Consider the following 19,393-nt stretch of genomic DNA (forward strand, 5'->3'; position numbering starts at 1 on the left):
CACTTCCCAACCTATCACTTCATTTTAAAGGTAACCATCTCAGGGCATAGGAACATACAAAGCTTTCATAGTTAGAACATTATTGCTATTTTCAGTCGCTTTTATTCAGCCTAGGAGAATATTTTCGAACAGAAGGAATTTGATGTAATTTCTGTTAATTCATTTTGTACGAAAGGGTTGAATAAAATCGTGTGAAGCTAGTACGAGTGAACATAAAAAAACAGATTATGGTAGTGAAGAACTTAAACTACCAGGAAGGGATGTGACACAAGCTAATTGGGTATTGATGTGTTCTGGAAGTATTGACGGAAATATCTGTAAAGCATCAAAACTTTTTTAATAGACAAACTTTCATAAGGGGAAACTATTATCACAGATCATATTACTATTCATACTTAGTCCTTTTAATATTCACTTCGATTTGAATGTACAGGCTTGGTAGCTGTATGGATCAAGTGAAGCGTATACACAAGCGATCTTACACACAGCTTAAGTTGATTAGTACAGCGCTTAGTCTATTATCCGGCTCAGGAGAGACGTTTAAACAGATGGAGTTATATGTGGATTTTACTGAACCGACCACTGTTATAGGTCCTTCTTAGGTGTAATAAGATAGCGTACTGATGGAGAAGGTAAGACGGAAATTCATAATCGGACTGAAAGCTTTACGACAGGGGGTGGGATGTGACGTGTGTTATGGGGTAATGACTAATAACATCTTCAAACAGGTAACTTTTTTTCTGGTCTTTATTATCCAGACAATTTTATCCAGCTTTTGAGAGACTATCCGAATTTATCCCTCCTGTACGGTACACAAGGTTGTGTCTAAGCTAAAAATAATTAGGAAATAGCATGAGGAAACTGAAACACGTCATCGTACTGAAAAGGTCAAATCCGGTGACGACTTATATGCCATTGCAGGCGTCTCCACACACTTCCATTCAACTGAGAAGAGACTTTTAAACTGATTGGATTAAATATAGCCACTATTTACCCCTTCATTTGTTCTCCCAAAGGTGAAAATAAAAATCGTGTTTCAGCAACAACAATAATAAACAACAGACATCTTCGTACTGAAAGAGCTAGTTAGTTAGTTAGGCAGAATGGGTCAACTCAGCGGTCAGGATTCAATAAAAGATAATTTACAATCAGTCCCTTGTCGTTACTGTCATCTCTTTCCACAAAAAGGACAAGGAGAATGCAGAATCTTTCAGTGAATGTTGCTCTCACTGCAAGAACATATATTAACTGTGAAAGGAAAATTTTCTTACGTTAGTCTGTTTTGCCGGGAGGAAAAAAGAGAGGGAACACAGAATCATGTCATGGCTCTAATTCTTCCTGCAAAAATAAATCTACGTTACGGCAGGGAAGGGATCGTAAGATGTTCGAGAATCCCACCTACGGTATACAGACTTCCGATCAACTGTCTGGCCCACTAAAATTGGTTTTGCAGGACGTATAAGAAGAAAAGCGTGTGGAATTCTTCATGACTCTTGTTCCTGCAGTATCAGATCATAGTTACAAGAACACATTAAACAGGAAAAAAAAAATTAGTCCCAGCGCAGACCGATGAAACCTTGAAGGCGTTTTGATTCTCTGTACTGGGGGATTCAAGAAGGATGCTGCTGAATATGTTGCTGTTGTTGATGCTGGGAAATGACGGTCATTTTGTGTGGCTTTATGACAAGAATTAAGTATCATATCAAGCTGATGTATTGTCAACAGAAACGATAACCTCCCTTCTTAACCCCTTCTGTACAGTGACGTTGCTTTGCTAGTTTATTCTTATTGTTACATGGCGATTTTATTCAGCTAAGGAAAGCCTGATAGTTTTCTTACGATTTATGAAGATATTAAACCTTTCCGTGTTGAAGGGCTCAGGTTTGGTAAAAAAGAAAAAGAAAAAAAAAGAAAAAAAAAAGCTACCTGCTTGTAACACGAATGAGAAGGACAAGACCACCGTAGTAAGGAAGTTAACTGCACTCTTCTTCGCTAATAATGATATCCCCGGATCATGCTGGTGTCACTAAGTTGTATGCTAATTGGTCTTAGGAAGATTTATAGCGCAACTTAGCGATTAGAGAACTGTAACGAGCTACGGCAGTAAAAATAAAATGGTGAGGAAGAGGTGCTGGGGAACCTCCTCTGTTGACAAGAATACGCTGTTTATTTGGCCATGAGTGAGACGCATGAAAAACTCCTGAGCAGTTCCATGTAACCAAGTTTTTTTTTTTTTTTTGGGGGGGGGGAGGGAGGACAAGAGGCATGAGAGAATTTTGCACTTTCTTTTCCTTAACTACAAAATCAACTTACACCCACAAATGGAAACTGTTCGCAGGGCTGTTTGTGGATCACCGTTTTGGATTTTACGACCCGACCCTGATGCTATCCTTGTTTTTCCTGCAGACACAGATTATGATTTACACGTCTGTTTTCGAATCTCAGCCCTGGTAAGCTTATGAGGTTCTGTAAGACTGAGACGAAAGCTTTTATGATCACCATCATCAGCTAAGAACGTGGCGGGGTAGGATCTATAAAACAAGAGAAATCACTAATGATGGCCAAGAGTCAATTATCAGATGTATGTAAAGATGCAATACTGTATACTCGTAGACAGATTTCAGCAGCGCCTAGAGACACATGAGCCAGGGCCATTTCTAGCAACGAGAACTATATATTTTTTCTCGGAGGTTTATGAAGTGCATTACACATTCAGTTTCTCATATATGGTACTTATGTATCTATAGCATTGATAGTGTTCGCAAATTTCATAACGTGCAAGACGATAGAAAAGCTTAATGGACCAAAATCGCCGAGGAACTGGTGGTAAGAAATAAGACTAGCAATACGGCTATCAGAACATCAGTGGCATGGTCTCTAAAATGGCAATCATCCATAAATACTGGAACCCTCTTATATTTTCCTGCAAACAGTCCATTCTGTCTTGATACATGAAGGTAGGACCGTTAATGAAACTTATAACGGTGATACCCGATATAAAAACTGATGGTTGGCTCATGGATTACTGCTGCCGTAAGGTTTTCAGATCAACAATTGTGTTTTTTAGCATCTTGTTGAGTTTACTATTACCACCCTCAGACGACTTCCATTCACAGTCACGGAGCCGCCTCGGACCAATGGCGTCAACCGCGTCACTCAGATGATATTTGTCTTCTATTACTTTGATTTATCGAGGCTTATATCCAGCTTGGGAGAAGCTTTTGGAACTAGAAGTCAGATGTAGCGTTCATTAAGTCCTTCTTTTCAAGACGATTAGCCAAAGTAAAAAAAAAGGGGGGGGGGGATATCAAGAACAATCCAGTAAAATACATCAACTGAGATCCTTTTGCCTGCCATAGGGTGCTTGGGCTGTGCTGGTAGTTTATCATAATGTTTACTTTTGTTTACCTTACTCTTTCTAACCCTAAAAGACGGTCATCCTGTATAGCCCCTTCAAAACAATGACGTATACTGTATTACAAAGCTTAAGGCGTGAGACTACCATCACCACCACCTAGGAGAAACAAGTAAAAGATAAAATGAAATAAAAAAGACGAACATCTTCCCTTTAGGAAATGTAGTACGAATACATCACCTGAGTCAAATGGTGAAAACGCCGCGGATGGATTGATTAAGAGGGGGAAAAAAAAAATCCTTCCATCTGACGGAAAGCATTCTGGGGCTCGTGTTGGTAGCTAAACATAGCAATTCATTTTTTGCGCTTCCCGAAGAGAAAATATATTGTCTTTCTCAGTTTCATATTTTCCCTCTTTCCAAATCTTATTGCCAGGACATCCAGCCTTTATTTCTGAACCGATTGGCCTGAAAATTACTGTGCTTATACCTGGGCCTGATATCTTATGACACGTTTCTCAGATTTTCGAGTAAGCTTTTCAGAACATTTTTTTCAACGCCCAAACTGTAAGAAGACAGATAAGTAACCAACAAAACACAGGGGCACAACCACCAGACCCCAAGACAACCTTCCCGTTCGGCGTCTAAAGAATTATGGTTCTTGCTCAGTGATTCGTCTATTTCAAAATAATATATTTATTTACATGCAATAATAATAATAATAATAATAATAATAATAATAATAATAATAACAACAATAACAATAATAATTACCGGTATAAAAATAACCACTGTAATAATCATCATCATCATCGTAGTCCTCGTTATCCCGACTCCTTTTTCCCAAGAAACAAGGAAAAAGATAAACAAAACAGAGAAAATCAAAAAAATGAACGGCGTGCCCTGAATGGGCCACACACTCGTTCACGCACCATTCAGTCCTCTGGAATCCTGGCTCCCCTTCACAGGCATAGCTTTCTACACATACGTGGTTCGTGTTACCTATCAGTCAATCCGATGACTGTCAAGATAAACAATGGCTGTCAAATCAGTGTCATATGCGCCTCTGTACAAAATTAATCCAGCCAGCTCTGTCCATTGTCAGTTCCCATGCCTTATCAATTTCTATAACTCATTTCTTACACATTCATTTATCCTATCTGTCACCCTTCTTCTTGGCTTATCACGCCTCCTTTCACCCTGTAACTCACACACACCTTTTTCACCACCTTTGTTATATACCCATTCACTCCATATGACTATTCAGCTCTCTTGCCCAAACTTCTCTACCCTTTATCTTTCACAAATCACGTTTTTTTTTTTTCACCTATGCACCCTCTGTACTCGACAAACAATCTGCCATGACTCCATCTCTCTTGTTTTAACTTTTGACTTTTCATTTACATACCACACAGTCTCACACCAATATGTTAGTTAATGTCGGCACTAAAATCCTATGCAATCCTCTCGCGACCGCCACAACCGTACCTCTGTTTCGTATCAAGGCTTTCATAACATCAGCTACTTTCCTTCCCTTTGCTACTGTAATTTCCATTTCTTTTCACACTTCTCATCTTTACTGCTGCGCGTAGGTATTTAAACTCCTTCACCAATTAACGTCTCTAACCATCCACCAGCACATTACACAGAACTCACCTCTCGCTCAACACGCGTCAATTTATTCTGATGTATATTTACTTTTAAAGTGTCACTCACAGACATCAATAAAACTGTGCACCAGTTTGGAAAGATCTTCTTCCCTAGTACCAAGCAGCACAGCATCATTTACCTACGTCAGATCTAAGATACTCCACCCTTCACCTTCATTGCATACCTCATTCCTCTCACCACAACTTGAGTTTTTACGTGTTTATATACTGACATCCATGGGGACATCACACATCATTCTCTCACGCCATTACTAATATTCAATAGCCAACTCAGACGCCCCCGTACCCTTATATCACGAAAACTCTTAACGGTACTCAGCTGCTCTTCAGTCACACCATACATTGGAAGAACTTTCCCTAATCCCTTTCCGTTTACCTTCTCGTGCGTTTTTACTAGATTTAGAAATTCCATAAATAATCAACAGACCCTTTCACAGTCTTTCTCAGCTTCTGTCTCATTGCAGATGTTTGATCCACACATCCCCTACGCCTCCTGAACCACCCTGTACGATACCCAAGAGACCTGATCATATTCCATACTCTCTCAACGATATTCCTTGCATAGACTTTGCCTTGCCTACAGCACTCAGTAATGGCAAATTTCGCAACATGTCACTCGTTTGCTCGCAAATTTTGTTACTCTAATTTAGTTTAGTTTTGCTGCCCTCAAACAATCTCTATTCAGCCTCAAGTGCGAGTGTTTTTACCTGGTATAGAGCGTATTTGGGTCCCTGTTGGTAGTCTACCATATCCACCCTGAGCTGGTACGTGTGGTGGCCGGAGTGTGTCAGTTGGTACAGTGCCTCCAGTCCCAGCCACATCTCGCCATCCACCCTGCCGAATCCTTCACGGTAATCGCGCCAACCTCGAGCGAAATTCAGCGGTGTCTCCTGTGGCAGCCTTGACAATAAATACAACACTTAGTACGTAGATATTTTTTCCTTTTTGAATTTCATTCTAGCTATGTCTAGACGACTTTTTTCAAGTCAGGGAAGATCTCATTTACTGAACAGCTAATTGAGTGTCGTGTATAAATCCTCCAGTTGGTCAAGTCTCCTGTGGCATTTTTGAGGAGAGTAAGTGGCCTTAGCTTAATGCCCACCGACTGAACGAGGGTCATTAAGATAGTTTTTGACAAGTTTTTTTGAAAGGGAGGCCAGTGGGGAAACACAAATAATAGTAATGATAATAGCAGTAATAATAACAGTAATAATAATAAAAATAATAATAACGATAATGATAATAATAATAATAATAATAATAATAATAATAATAATAATAATAATAATAATAGTCATCATCATCATCATCATCTTAACCCATTCAGTCAGATGTTTAAATAGTATCTTTTTGGCATCGTAAGACGACTGTATTTGTAAAGCTGTCTTATACTGAAGGGATTAATGAAGTATGTAAGTAGCCTCTCCAGTTCAACCAGAGGAGGCATTGCTCTTTTTTTAATTCTTGTTATATTCAGTTTATCTCCTGTACTGAGGGCATTCATGGAGGCTGTATCCCCTCCAGATAGAAAAGTCTCCTCTAAGGTGAATACAATGGCCTGGAGACAGCAAGAATAAAATAAAACGAATCCGCTAGATAGATAGAGTTAACAATGCCTCTTGATTGCGCGAGGGTCATTAAGTCAACAATTACAATTTTTTTCTTGTGTGGGGGGGGGGGCAAATCGTCATCGTCAGAATCATCTCAACCCTTCACTTCCATAACATATTTTTTCTTTTCTACAGATTTTCATCCAGCGTAGCAGAGACTTCTAATATGAGGGGTTAGACAAAGCTTTCATTAACCTCGTTCACTCGTAGGGGTAAACATCATCTGGAGGAAGCAAGAATAAACACAAACTTGACACGGGACTGAACGGGTTATGCTAAGATTTCCACTTAAAGAGGCACTGTGGGATCTAGAAAAAGAAGAAGAATAAAGCGCAGAGGCAGAAGAAATATCAACAGCATACCCAGTGGACTGGGCCACACACCACACATCTGTAAAGCCCTCTAAATGATATGGAAGTGACAGAACATACGAGTGGCTTTTTCAACTTTTAATCCATTTTTGCCGCCTGTAGATGGTTTTGTTCAGTTTAAGGGAGACTTTATGAACTAGGGAGTTGGATAGAACTTTCACTGATCCCTTCATGACTAAAGGCCTCTTCTAAAATAAACAGAAGGTGGCAAAAGTAAGCGAATAAAAGGCATATAATTCCCCAGCAAATTCCCCAGAAATATTGCCACTTAAAATATCATGCATACCTCTAACGCTTATTTGTCAATGACCTCAATATAGATGTACGGAAAAAGATGTGATATTCTAAAACACATCCTGGACATGTTACAAGAACTGACTGTAACTGGTTTATCAAAGCATATCGTCTACAGTATAAACACAAGAACCGTGGGGAGATGCACAAAGACGAGGACCTAGGAGAACATACGAACTTACGACCAAATTCCTTTCGTATCTATTTTTAGCCTTTGCAGGAAGGACATAGGGAATAAAATCCTTCCATGTCTATAGTCCTTCCACCTTAACTTGACCCATATTCTTGTTCTTTTGCAGTTTATTTGCGTATCTCAGTGGCAGAATATGATAAGGCTATAGATTTACAGCCTCCCCATGGCTCTTTGCGTTGCTAGCATCATATTCTAGTGCTAAATCATTGTTACATCTCTGTGTCCAAGATGGAGATATGGCAATTTTAGGCCAAGTTTGAGTAAAAAGGGTTTAGGTGTTCTTTAGTCAAGAGGGAAAGTTTATGAACAACTTTTTGTGTTTTCATGAAGCACAAGGAAAGGAGATTACGGAAACTTCTCACGGCTCTTGTTCTTCCTGCAAACGATACTCTGAGTTACGAGAGGGATTTGGTCATGGGTCTGTTTGTGAATTTCGGCCAAGAATATCAATTTCTCTGGCTTCCATGAATCACTTTTAGTTAGGTGAAGTCTGGCGTTTGCTGATACATAGTGCTGCAGTTGTTACGAACAAGGGAGAGTTAATGGTACAAATATTAATTTTCTCAGGCTAATATATTTCACTCTCAACTGATTAAATTCATCAGGTGTTAGCTGTAAAAAAAATCGAGTAGTTCTGACCATGAATATTAAAAGCACCGACATGAGCACAAGCTAATTGTATAAAATAAGAGTAAAGTGCAAAGAATTAGGAACTTATGTCAGAGAAATGGTGTCAGCACTGAGCTGCGCTCAGTGCCTTAAAGAATATTGGAATGCCAACAATGATGTGTTTAAGCGTGAAAAGTGGTGTTAGGACTTTAACTCTTGCAAAATATAGGTACTCTATTTTGATTTAATTCCAGATAACGTAAAACGATTATTTATTTCGGATGAGGGTCAGCCATATGGGCTTGTGAGAGTTAATACTGACCCCATTCACTCTCTCTTGACCTGCAGCAAATATCAGACGATTTTCTACGGTCTAAAGTGAGTCATATGTCCTTATAAGTATTAGTGACGCATAAAGTGCAAATAGGGAAACGGTCTTAGTACTAACTTAGGGCCAGAGTCACGACCAAAACTTATGATCATTTCCCTTTCGTAACTTAGGTTTGTGTTTGAGGGAGGTATGTAAGTGAAACGTAAAGGTTCTGTACACTCGGACTTCCTTCTTCTTGCAAAATACAAATCGTTGTTATGAGATGGAAATGACTAAGTTTGTTTGTGAATCTGTGCCCTGCACCAGTATTGCCAGAGAAGTACAATACCATGTGTAAGAAGTGCTGACCTGCGCTGAATGACTGTCCATCCGCCGCCCTGAGTGGTCATGTCGCAGTAGAGGGGGAAGACGAAGGGGAACATCCTGTACAGCCCACTTCCCTGCCACAAGCACACAACACTGGTTTACTCGCAAATATTTTCACCCTACGGTATGTAAGTACTCCTACATTAGTGTATATTATGCATCCGTTATGCACTTATTATGACCATCAACTCTACAGTTCCTTATATTTACAGGGATATGCACTTAAAGCCGTCAGCTCTTTACAGTTTCTTATATTTTTCTTCAGGTATGCATTTAAAGCCTCCACATGTATACAGTTCCATATATTTACTCAGATATACACTCAGATCTTTTAACATCCTACACCTCTAGATATTTACATACCTATATTTACTCGAATATACATTAAAAACCCTCAGCTCTTTAGCGTTCCCTATGTTTACTCATATATGCACTTAAAACCCTCTCCCCTTCATAACGTATTTGCTTGCCTAGACTTCTTCAAATTTGCACTGAAAACCCTTTGCTATCAACTGCTCCCTAAGTTTTACTGCCCTAAGTTTGCCTAGATATGCACCTATAACAGGGCAGCACTCCCAGTGAGCCTGGAAAGCTGATGACAGGGAGAGCTAAGGTTCCCCTTTCACCAGCCATCAGAACCCCAGCTCCTTGTTGTCGTCTTTTGCTTATCTTTTTAAATATTCATCAATAATAACAGTAAACCAGCATGATTTCATAACAATTCCCTCTATGTGCAATTTCTTCGCCACAAAGCCGGTTCAGATTAAAAGAAAAAAGAAATTAAATCGAATGACTTGCCTCGGATTCACCACGAGAAAGGACCGGATATGTCCTCGATATCGGCACCTTTCCCAGTGACTACCTCTCAAGATGTCCTGGATTTACTTTCTAAAATTATTTACAGTGTTCGTAGCCTTTCCTCTGATTTCCTCCGTGGAACATCACCTTTCTACTAACCTTCACCAACTATTTCTAAGACTCAGGTGCCTGTAGCTTTTGATAGCACACCCCTCTGTATCATCCTACTTTCTCCATACTCATTTCCAACAACATCATATGGTTTCCTGCTGCTGAACTTGTCATCCGAATTCCCTACGTTATAACCACAGCAAGCTTGGCAATCCCTGACTAAGCATATCTGTGTTATTTACCTCTTCCTTAACTCTTAAGACTATATATCTATATTTATCTATCTGTCTGTCTATCTATCTATCTATCTATCTAGAGAGAGAGAGTGATACTACCAAAATTCTGTCTAATTGAGTGTCCACTGCAGGACCAGCCAATCCTGACCGAACTGGGGACGATACAGCCTATGTACCTCTACCACGTGTCTTAGGCTGTCTGGTAGAGATTGTATGTAGGGTGAGAAGTGCTTGTAAGTGTAATTGTAGTGTTGGAGTGGCTTTGGATGTGTGTGTAGTACGTGAACCAAGTGTAATCGGCTCGCACAAGCCGAGTGGGTGCAAGCATACTTTATAGTATGCGACACTGGTTCAACCACAGCACCCCTTGTGTCTGCCAAAGCAGTACGTGGCCGGAAGAACACTCCCAAAGTTTCTTACCCTGGCTATACTGTATATATATATATAAATATATATATATATATATATATATATATATATATATATATATATAGATAGATATATATATATATAGAGAGAGAGAGAGAGAGAGAGAGAGAGAGATAGATAGATATACTTGTAGATATAGATATAGATATATTGTCCGACAGACTGTCGCTCTACGGACCGACTCTGTTTAGTCCGAAACGTAAGAGGAATAATGATTTCAAGTTCTTTCCTGTTTTTCTGTCCCACTCATTCCTATATAAACATCGTTTTCGTTTATGAAGGCTCCAACACGTTTGCATGCGTTGGCCTTGGTCATCTAATGGCGGCTCTCCATGCGGCTTGATCTCTGACAGCTTCCCTATTTGGTCCCTAAACCCTGAGGTCACACTCAATGACCTCATTCCAGGTCTTTTTCGGTCTACCTTTCACTACCTTACCCCCAGCATTAACATTTCTCACTTGCTGCACCCAATTATTATCCCCCTTCCTCTCAACATGCCCAAACCATCTCAATTTACCTCTTTTCATCACAACACCAACACACTCCAGTCCCATCCTACCCCTCAATTCTTCCATCGTAAATACAGCCCACCCCCCAGGTGGGCTGTATTTAGAGCCCAGGGCTAGGCAAGTTGGTCCTGACATGCAAGATGAGTGACCAGCCTCACTCATCCCTGAGTGGCATTACGTTGGCAATAAACCCCAACCGCCCACTGGATGTAAACTTACACAGCCTCAATCCGACTGGGGCGCCTTAATTACCCACTAACCCACCAGGCGCCATAATTTGGTTAGATGATTACCATACAGCACAGTAGATGGTTCCCTGGTGTACAGCTTGTCACTCAGTGTAGAGTCACCCATAGGCAGAGAGAAGAGGAAAGAATGAAGGAAGAAAGACAGAAGAGGGAGTGTAGAGTCACCTGTAGGCAGAAGGAAGAGGAAAAAATGAAAGAAAGAACGACAGAGGAGGAAGGAAGGAAGAGAGGAAAGGACAGACTCCCAAAGCAGCACTACATCAAGCGAATGGGTGGTGAGCGTCCCCACCTACACCATATATATATATATATATATATATATATATATATATATATATATATATATATATATATATATATATATATATATATATATATATATATATATATATATATATATATATATATATATACGTGATGAACAAGCTTAAGTATTTAATCTCCTAAATGACCTAATGCAGTTCGCAGGGCGTCCTATCAATATCCTGACTGCCTTGGGGAGCTTTGGTGTTCCGGTAAGTGTGGTGATGTGATGGGTATGGTGACTGCAAATTAGAGTGGTGCTTGTGGCGGTGTTGAGTGTGATAGTGTGGTGCTGTTGTCATTATGCTGAGGACATGCAGCGAAAATGTAGCGAAGTATGATAAATGATTTAAAATTCTGGTCATATCATAATGAAGTGTGGCGAGAGAAAGTTGTGTGGTTAAGATAGACAGGTCGAGTGGAGGGTTTGTGACTGTGACTGTGTTGGTGATTTTCGTGGTGTGGTTAAGTATGTTGTCAAGAGGTGGTGTGTGATGGAGAGTGGTGTGGTAGAGTGGTATGGTGGACAATGGTGTGGTGGGGACAGTGGTGTTGTGAGGACGTACCGTGACTCCCGCCTGCCTGAGGGTGGAACAGTCCTGCACCAGTGGCGGGGGTGGGGACGGGGGAGGAGGCACTGGGAGGAGAAAGAAGCCATTTATAAAGCTATAGCACAGTAACACACACCATACCGCACCATAGCATCATAACCCACCATGGCACGATTCTGCATAATACACTGTAACACATTAACACACCATACCGCACCATAGCATCATAACCCACCATGGCACGAAGCTGCATAAGGCACTGTAACACATTAACACACTATACCACACCATAGCATCATAACACACCATGGCACGAAGCTGCATAAGGCACTGTAACACATTAACACACTATACCACACCATAGCATCATAACACACCATGGCACGAAGCTGCATAAGGCACTGTAACACATTAACACACTATACCGCACCATAGCATCATAACCCACCATGGCACGAAGCTGCATAAGGCACTGTAACACATTAACACATCATACCGCACCATAGCATCATAACCCACCATGGCACGAAGCTGCATAAGGCACTGTAACACATTAGTATCTCAGCAGTGTTCACCTTAACACTATTCCACACCAATACAGCACACTACCACGCCATAATACGTTATAACACTATAACACCATACATCATACACAGCATAACACCATACCACACCATTACGGTGTACCATTCCTCAGTGTAGCATAACACTATAATATCTTAATACCACACATCACCATATCACTATAGCAGACCATAACACACCAAAACACCATATCACACCCTAGTCGCCATACCATTAAAACACACCATAACACCAGCCACACCAAAACACTGTAACACACCATAGCAGCCAACCACACCAAAATACCATAATTCACCATAACACCATATCACACCAAAGCACCATAACACACCATGAACCAGTATCATCTCACGCCAGAACACTGTAACACACCATGATACAGTACCATCTCACGGCAAAACACTACAGCACACCTTCATACAGTACCATCTCACGCCAAATCACTCTAACACACCATAACAGCAAAGCACCTAGACACCATACAACACGAAATACAATACCACACCTTAAGACGATAAGAAAAACAGCAGCACACTAAAACATTCCCTAACTCATTCCACCCGAGGAAATATTTGGATCAAGTTCCCGTCAGACGATGTTATTAAACCAAGGAAGGCTATTAGACAGAAGGAATCTCTCCTGATCGGAATAAAATCAATTGGGGACAGTACGAATAAGTAAGAAAGATATCCAATTGTAATGAAGTAGTTAATTAAGGACTGCCAACCACATCATCACCGTCAACATTCTCTTCCTCCTCCTCCTCCTCATCATCATCATCATCATCATCATCATCATCATTACTGTTAACTTTTTTTTTTTCTCTGTTCATTCGGTCTGGAAGATCAGGAACACGGCTTTTTTACGCCAGCACCAGTAGAAGTGTTCTGTAAGCATAACACGCTGTGACATTAACGCACCATAATACCATGCCACACCAAAGCACTGTAACACACCATAATACCATGCCACACCAAAGCACTGTAACACACCATAATACCATGCCACACCAAAGCACTGTAACACACCATAATACCATGCCACACCAAAGCACTGTAACACACCATAATACCATGCCACATCAAAACACTGTAACACACCATAATACCATGCCACACCAAAGCACTGTAAAGCACCACAATACTGTCGTGGATTTCGGGTTTGAATTTCCTGCCCACGGCAGCACATTTTTTTTGTTGTAAATAAATTCTTGTGATATATTTTGGGTTAGATATTATTTATTACTAGAGATAAATATGGCCATGGAGAAAAATTCATTTAGTTATACATTCATTTATGATGTTTAATTTAATTCGCGCACGAGGTGCTCGAGCTCGAAGCAGTTCCATGGCTACCAGCGCTTGAAGTTTCTTTCAAGATCTTGAAATATTTGCCTTTAGCTTGAAAGCTTGAAATAAAGATGTGCAAATCTCTCGAATCTTGAAATTAATATAATTTACGCCCTGTAAGAGAGAGAGAGAGAGAGAGAGAGAGAGAGAGGAGGGGGGTACTCTTCGTACCACGTACGGTACAATTAAGAGCTTAACGTGACCAGCTTTGTTAGACAGTGGGTATGAAAGTAGATTTTCACAGTGCCAGATTGCCAGCGTAGCAGCCTGCACCAACATCGTAACATCCTTATTACTGTGGGGATTGGTTCATACCTTACAAATTCAGCTTGTGGACTTTTTTTTTTTTCTTCAATATTCCGACATAATTATAACTAAGGTGAGGTGGGGTTGTACCACAGAGTTATACATATAGAGTGCGCCACCCTGGTTTGAAAGTGACGCAACCGGAAGTGGCTCAGCGGCCATATTGGGATGCCCAGTCTCACGCTAAATTCAAAACAGGTAAGATGTTCTCGCTTCTCTGTGATCAGGAAATAAAATAGAATGGAAATATATTCAAGCACTGCATCAACTTCAAGAAGAGGAGGGCCTTCATTTAGGAAATAAACTCAGGGATATCCATCTTTCATGGCACACTCAAAAGATGAAAGTAAAACTTGCTGCGCAAACACTGAGTTCTAGTGTAGCTGATGCATTAATCTTCTGTCGGGATTCATTACATCTCCCACAGTTTTAAGGATTGTCAGGGTACAGTTAAATTTCTGCAAATGGCTGATAAACTTTTTGATGTACTGAACTCGAGAAACAAATTTGCTAGATGAATGAAAGCAGCACTTCAACCTGAGACAGAAGTAGTTTCAATGTCATTCTTAGATCAAGCATTTGCTTATCTAATGACTATCACTAATTCTGATGACATCCTCATGTACAAAACTTCTAGAAAGACACCTTTCATTGGTTTTTTGGCTGCCATTAACAGTGCTCAGGCACTTTATAAACAGTTTGTAGGTGTAAATAAGCCACTCCAGTACTTTCTAACTTATAAGCTGTCACAGGATCACTTAGAACTCTTTCTGTGCAATTCGAGCATCTGGTGGCTTTCGAAATAACCCTTCTGCGTTAAACCTCATGGCAGCATACAAGAGACTCCTTCTGAGGCATGAAATAAAAACGTCAAACGGGAATGTCTCTGCACAAGACCTCACTGAAGTGCTCACATCTGCAACATCTAGCAGTGTCATGAAGAAAGCTTTAGAGGATAAAACTGAAGATATTATGATGGCAAGAAGATATGATATCATTCCTCGCAGTCCTGCCCAAGAAGATCATGATTATGTAGACTGTCCAAACTTTACAGATGTGTCAGATTATAAGGAAGCTGCAGTAGGTTACATTGCCGGATATGCAGTTAAAATGGTAAAGAGAAATATTTCATGTCCAGACTGCTTGTCTGCACTTACAGCAACAGAAATTAAGAACAATGATAAAAGTTGTGCATTGATACTGGTTAAGGACAAAGGCGGCTTGATAAAGCCCTCTATGAGTGCTGTGTCTGTCTGCAGATCAACAGAGAAAATATTTCAGAAAATGTTGAAAAGTCAAGACAAAAAGCTACGTAACATTCCCAGAATTTCCTCTCTAGTTGCATATTCTGTATTGAAAGAGACTGGTAGCACTGCATTTAAAACACATGATTCCCATATGTTTGAATGTTCACCTGATAATAATCACATTTTTTCTCTTATTAAAGCAGTGGTGCTTGCATATTGCAAGATACGTTTGCATCATCTTGCAAAAGCAACCACTGCTAAAGTAAGAGGCTGTTATGTTAGGAAAACACTAACTAAGTTAGTATTATTTAAGAACCAGTAAGTGAGGGAACTCACCATCCACTCAATTACTGTAATGCTATTAATAAATTGGTATATGTTCGCTTCTAATCGTTGATTTTTGTGTATCCAAAGTAAAATGGTGCGTAGAGACAAGGTAAGGGGACCGGGAATAACTTTTCTTCTCACTTCATTCAGAGCGCAATAGTAATGGAGAAAAGGCTTAAAATAGCTAAAGTAATTATATTGATAACTGCTCTATCTATTTACATCAGGATATAATGCAAAAAAACACTCGGGAAAGGTTAGTATTTGTGAATTATGATGAGCTGTACGAGAAGGTCGGGACTCGGTAGAGTGGGCATCCTAAGATGGCCGCCGCCCCGGGCCCGCTGGCTTCACTTATCGCCCATACCACAACACAGGGACGCGCGCTCTATATGTATAACTCTGTGGGTTGTACCACAGAGTTTATGTATAACTCTGTGGGTTGTACCGTGCTTGGTGATGTACGAAAGTCTGTAATTGCTACATATACAATGTAGCGGAAAATCCTGCTAGCCCTTGCATCACTGCATGAGGACCGATCAGCTGAATGACTGACGAGCGACTGTTGGCGAAAATGCGCACGTGAGTTAATTATTCTGTTTCTCGTCATGTATAATGTAATTTTATACCTTTCTATATATGTTCATAATAATCCTAAGGTACTGAAAATCACGTAGTTATGGGTAAGTAGAGTGACTGTTAACCTTAAGGCATGTTTTAGGCCAGTTAATAAAGACCTACTTGTGTTTGCATTTGTCAGCCATATTTTCTCTCCCCCACCCCCATTTTGGCATAATCTGAGAAAGATAAAGGATGGCAGTGGCCGGCCCAAGTATAGTTTTCTCTCTCATTTCATGTATAGCCTGCTTGTACTGCCACACTCTTTAGCGTGTGTTGAGAGAATATTTTTTCTCTGATCTCAACTGTATTTGGTGAAGACAAAACACGCAAGCAGCCTCAAAAATCGGAGTGTAGCAAGCAGACTGCGTGCTGAGCAGGCTATTTCGCGTCAGAACGCAGAATGCTATTCTTGGCAACCACCGAAATGCATAATTGAGAACGTCAAACAAGTACGGTGCTATAGGAGGTACAAATAATACCTTTCAAAGCAGGCATCTACAGTAACTGTCTTGTGAGATTCGGAAAGTGAAAGAGAAGCACTTTAAATCAAAGCTTGGTAAATTTTTAGAAGTAACCAACGTTTTCTTTTAATATTTTATGTTTTCTAATGCAAAATACTGTTTTAATTAGTTTTGACCTTCATTTTTTGGGGAAAATCCCCCTTTTGGAATTTTGAGATTTCCAAAAGAGGGTTTATCCCCCAAAATCAAGATCAAAATTAATTAAAAACACACCATTTTGCATTAAACTAACCCAAACTAACTTAACCTAACCTAACCTAGGGCCTGACATAGACCAAGTGCACACACCTGCACCAGCCAATATGGCGCGACACTCATCCGCTACTGAGCGATAGCCTAACCTAAGCCACTATATGACTACCCCTACAAAATTTGCTCCCCCAACTCAAACTAGGCTTAAAAGGCAAGTCTTAGTTAAAATAGTTCAGGGATGTAATATAATGAAAATTGGTAATGTTGGTTACTTCTAAAGTTATACCCAAAGCTTAATTTACCTTCAAAGTGTAGGTCTGTATGTGACTATTGTAATTATAATATTAATTATACTTGCCTGCTTCTGATGTTATTACCATATATCTAAGCTTCATTGCTTTCAGAGTTAATTAGCCTACAGTAAGAGTATAATAATTTTCAACCCTTCTCTACTATTATGAGTGGAGTAACACGAGTATGTTTTGCTTGTCCCTTATTGAAGAATTACATTTTCTTTTTTTTTTTCCTCCCTACGTGTCAAGTGGGGTTGGTGGAGGATTAGTGCTCCTCCCTGTAAAACAATTAACTCTAAGCCCTTGGCCACCCCGTTTGGGATACATGGCGTCTGGCAATGAATGAATGAATGAACGTTTTCTTTTATACTGCAAACTGCAGCAGCAGTTTTTTTTTTTTTTTTTAATGCATTTTGACATTGTATGTACTGGGAGTCTGTGAGCTTGAAATAATAAAAATTGCATGTATAGTAATGGTTGTTGCTGTGGTCTGCATTATCTTGAAATGTTTTTATTAATCTTGAAAGAAATTTGATACAATTCTTGAAAGATATTTTCTCTGGCGCTGGTAGCTCTGTATCAGTTCTCTCCTCGCCACGAGGTAATACATACACGTGCCTCGAACCTTTTACAGCAGTCAGCTTCATCATTCTGCCACTTAATACCATCAACACCACAGCTAAGTACTCTGCATATTTATTAGGCCTTATAATATTTATACTGAGTAATGATCAAAACGTCATTTCCACATACTGTATATAATGGTGAGCTGTTATTCCACTTTATGTTAGTTAATAATTAAGACCCCCTACAGTGATAATAACTAACATAAATTGGTGCCGTGACCAGGATTATATCTTGTGATAAATAATAGGGGGTTATTACGGGTGTTGGATGGCCTTTTGAATAGTGTGTGTTGCTTTCTTGGGCAACAAGCTGCTCGTGAGGGGGTTTAAGGATCTCCAGGATTGACCAGCATACTACCCTCACGGGAGCTTGACAAAATTTTGTCAATATTTTTAATTTAGAATTTCGGCCTAGTTTTATTTCGTTTTATTTTATTTGGATTTTGCCCAGGAAAGGCTACATTTAAAATTCTGCATTTGCTGTCACCTTTCACTTAATTGGTTTATCGTTAAAAATGCATAAAATAAAATCTTTAAGGAGGCTTAGAGCAGCCAAAAAGGGAGCTATCACTAAACTGACCACCAGCTTGACAGAATTTATAGAACATGCGGCAACCGTTCATGACATCAAACGTATGACAGTGACGGTTCGATCCTCGCTGAGATCGAGTCTTACAATCAGGAATTATATGAATTATATCCTGATGAAGACCTGGAAGAAGAAGTGGTCAGTGACATGGAGTATGTTAATAAGGTCAACAGACGCTTGATCGTATTAGAAAGTGCTCTAGAATTACCGGTACCCGCCAAGGACTCCATGGTGCAAAAGAAAGCAGAGAGTCTGAAAGCAACGGGAATTAAATTGCCTTCTCTGAAACTGCCTATACAGTTCGTGTCCAGCAGCGGTGGCGGCAAGAACTTCTCTCTCCACCATGGGCTCTTCCTCTACTGCAACAGCCTACGACCGGTCGAGGGGGGCTAACACTGGCAATATCGGGCATGAAGGCGAACAGACCATCAAAGGCACTGTAAAGTGGTACAGCGTGAGGGCGGGGTACGGGTTCATCCGGCGCCAGGATACTAGTGCCGATGTATTCGTGCACCGTTCCAGCATCGCTACTCCCTCTTCACGGCGCCCCTCGCTATCGTTAGGCCAGGGCGAGACGGTCATTTTCCACATCGTCCAGACACCGATGGGTTCCGAGGCTAAGGCAGTCACCGGGCCGGGAGGTGCGGCCGTGCAGGGCGCTACCCATGCACGGCGGCGCCCCTTGGCCTGAGGATGCCGGCCTGATGGTCCCTGATGTCGAGGTGTGGACACGATCGTTGCTATGTGCATTGC

The 19,393-nt window shown here is 40.4% G+C and overlaps 1 protein-coding gene across 1 annotated transcript in view; it reads right to left on the minus strand.

The window, feature by feature from the left end:
* The window catches only part of LOC145411869 (angiopoietin-related protein 7-like), a 45,017-nt gene that overhangs the window by 14,604 nt on the left and 11,020 nt on the right, over nt 1–19,393 (minus strand). The window contains exons 2-4 of the mRNA XM_080281827.1: nt 12,000–12,070; nt 8,781–8,872; nt 5,732–5,924 (exon numbers count right to left, since the gene is read on the minus strand). Of these exons, the coding sequence (XP_080137953.1) occupies nt 5,732–5,924; nt 8,781–8,872; nt 12,000–12,070 (356 nt within the window). The remainder of the gene's footprint in view (nt 1–5,731; nt 5,925–8,780; nt 8,873–11,999; nt 12,071–19,393) is intronic.

Source organism: Coenobita brevimanus, chromosome 91, assembly GCF_032717465.1.
Source record: "Coenobita brevimanus isolate Jiangsu-jjx chromosome 91, ASM3271746v2, whole genome shotgun sequence".
In the NCBI taxonomy this organism is placed as follows: domain Eukaryota; kingdom Metazoa; phylum Arthropoda; class Malacostraca; order Decapoda; family Coenobitidae; genus Coenobita; species Coenobita brevimanus.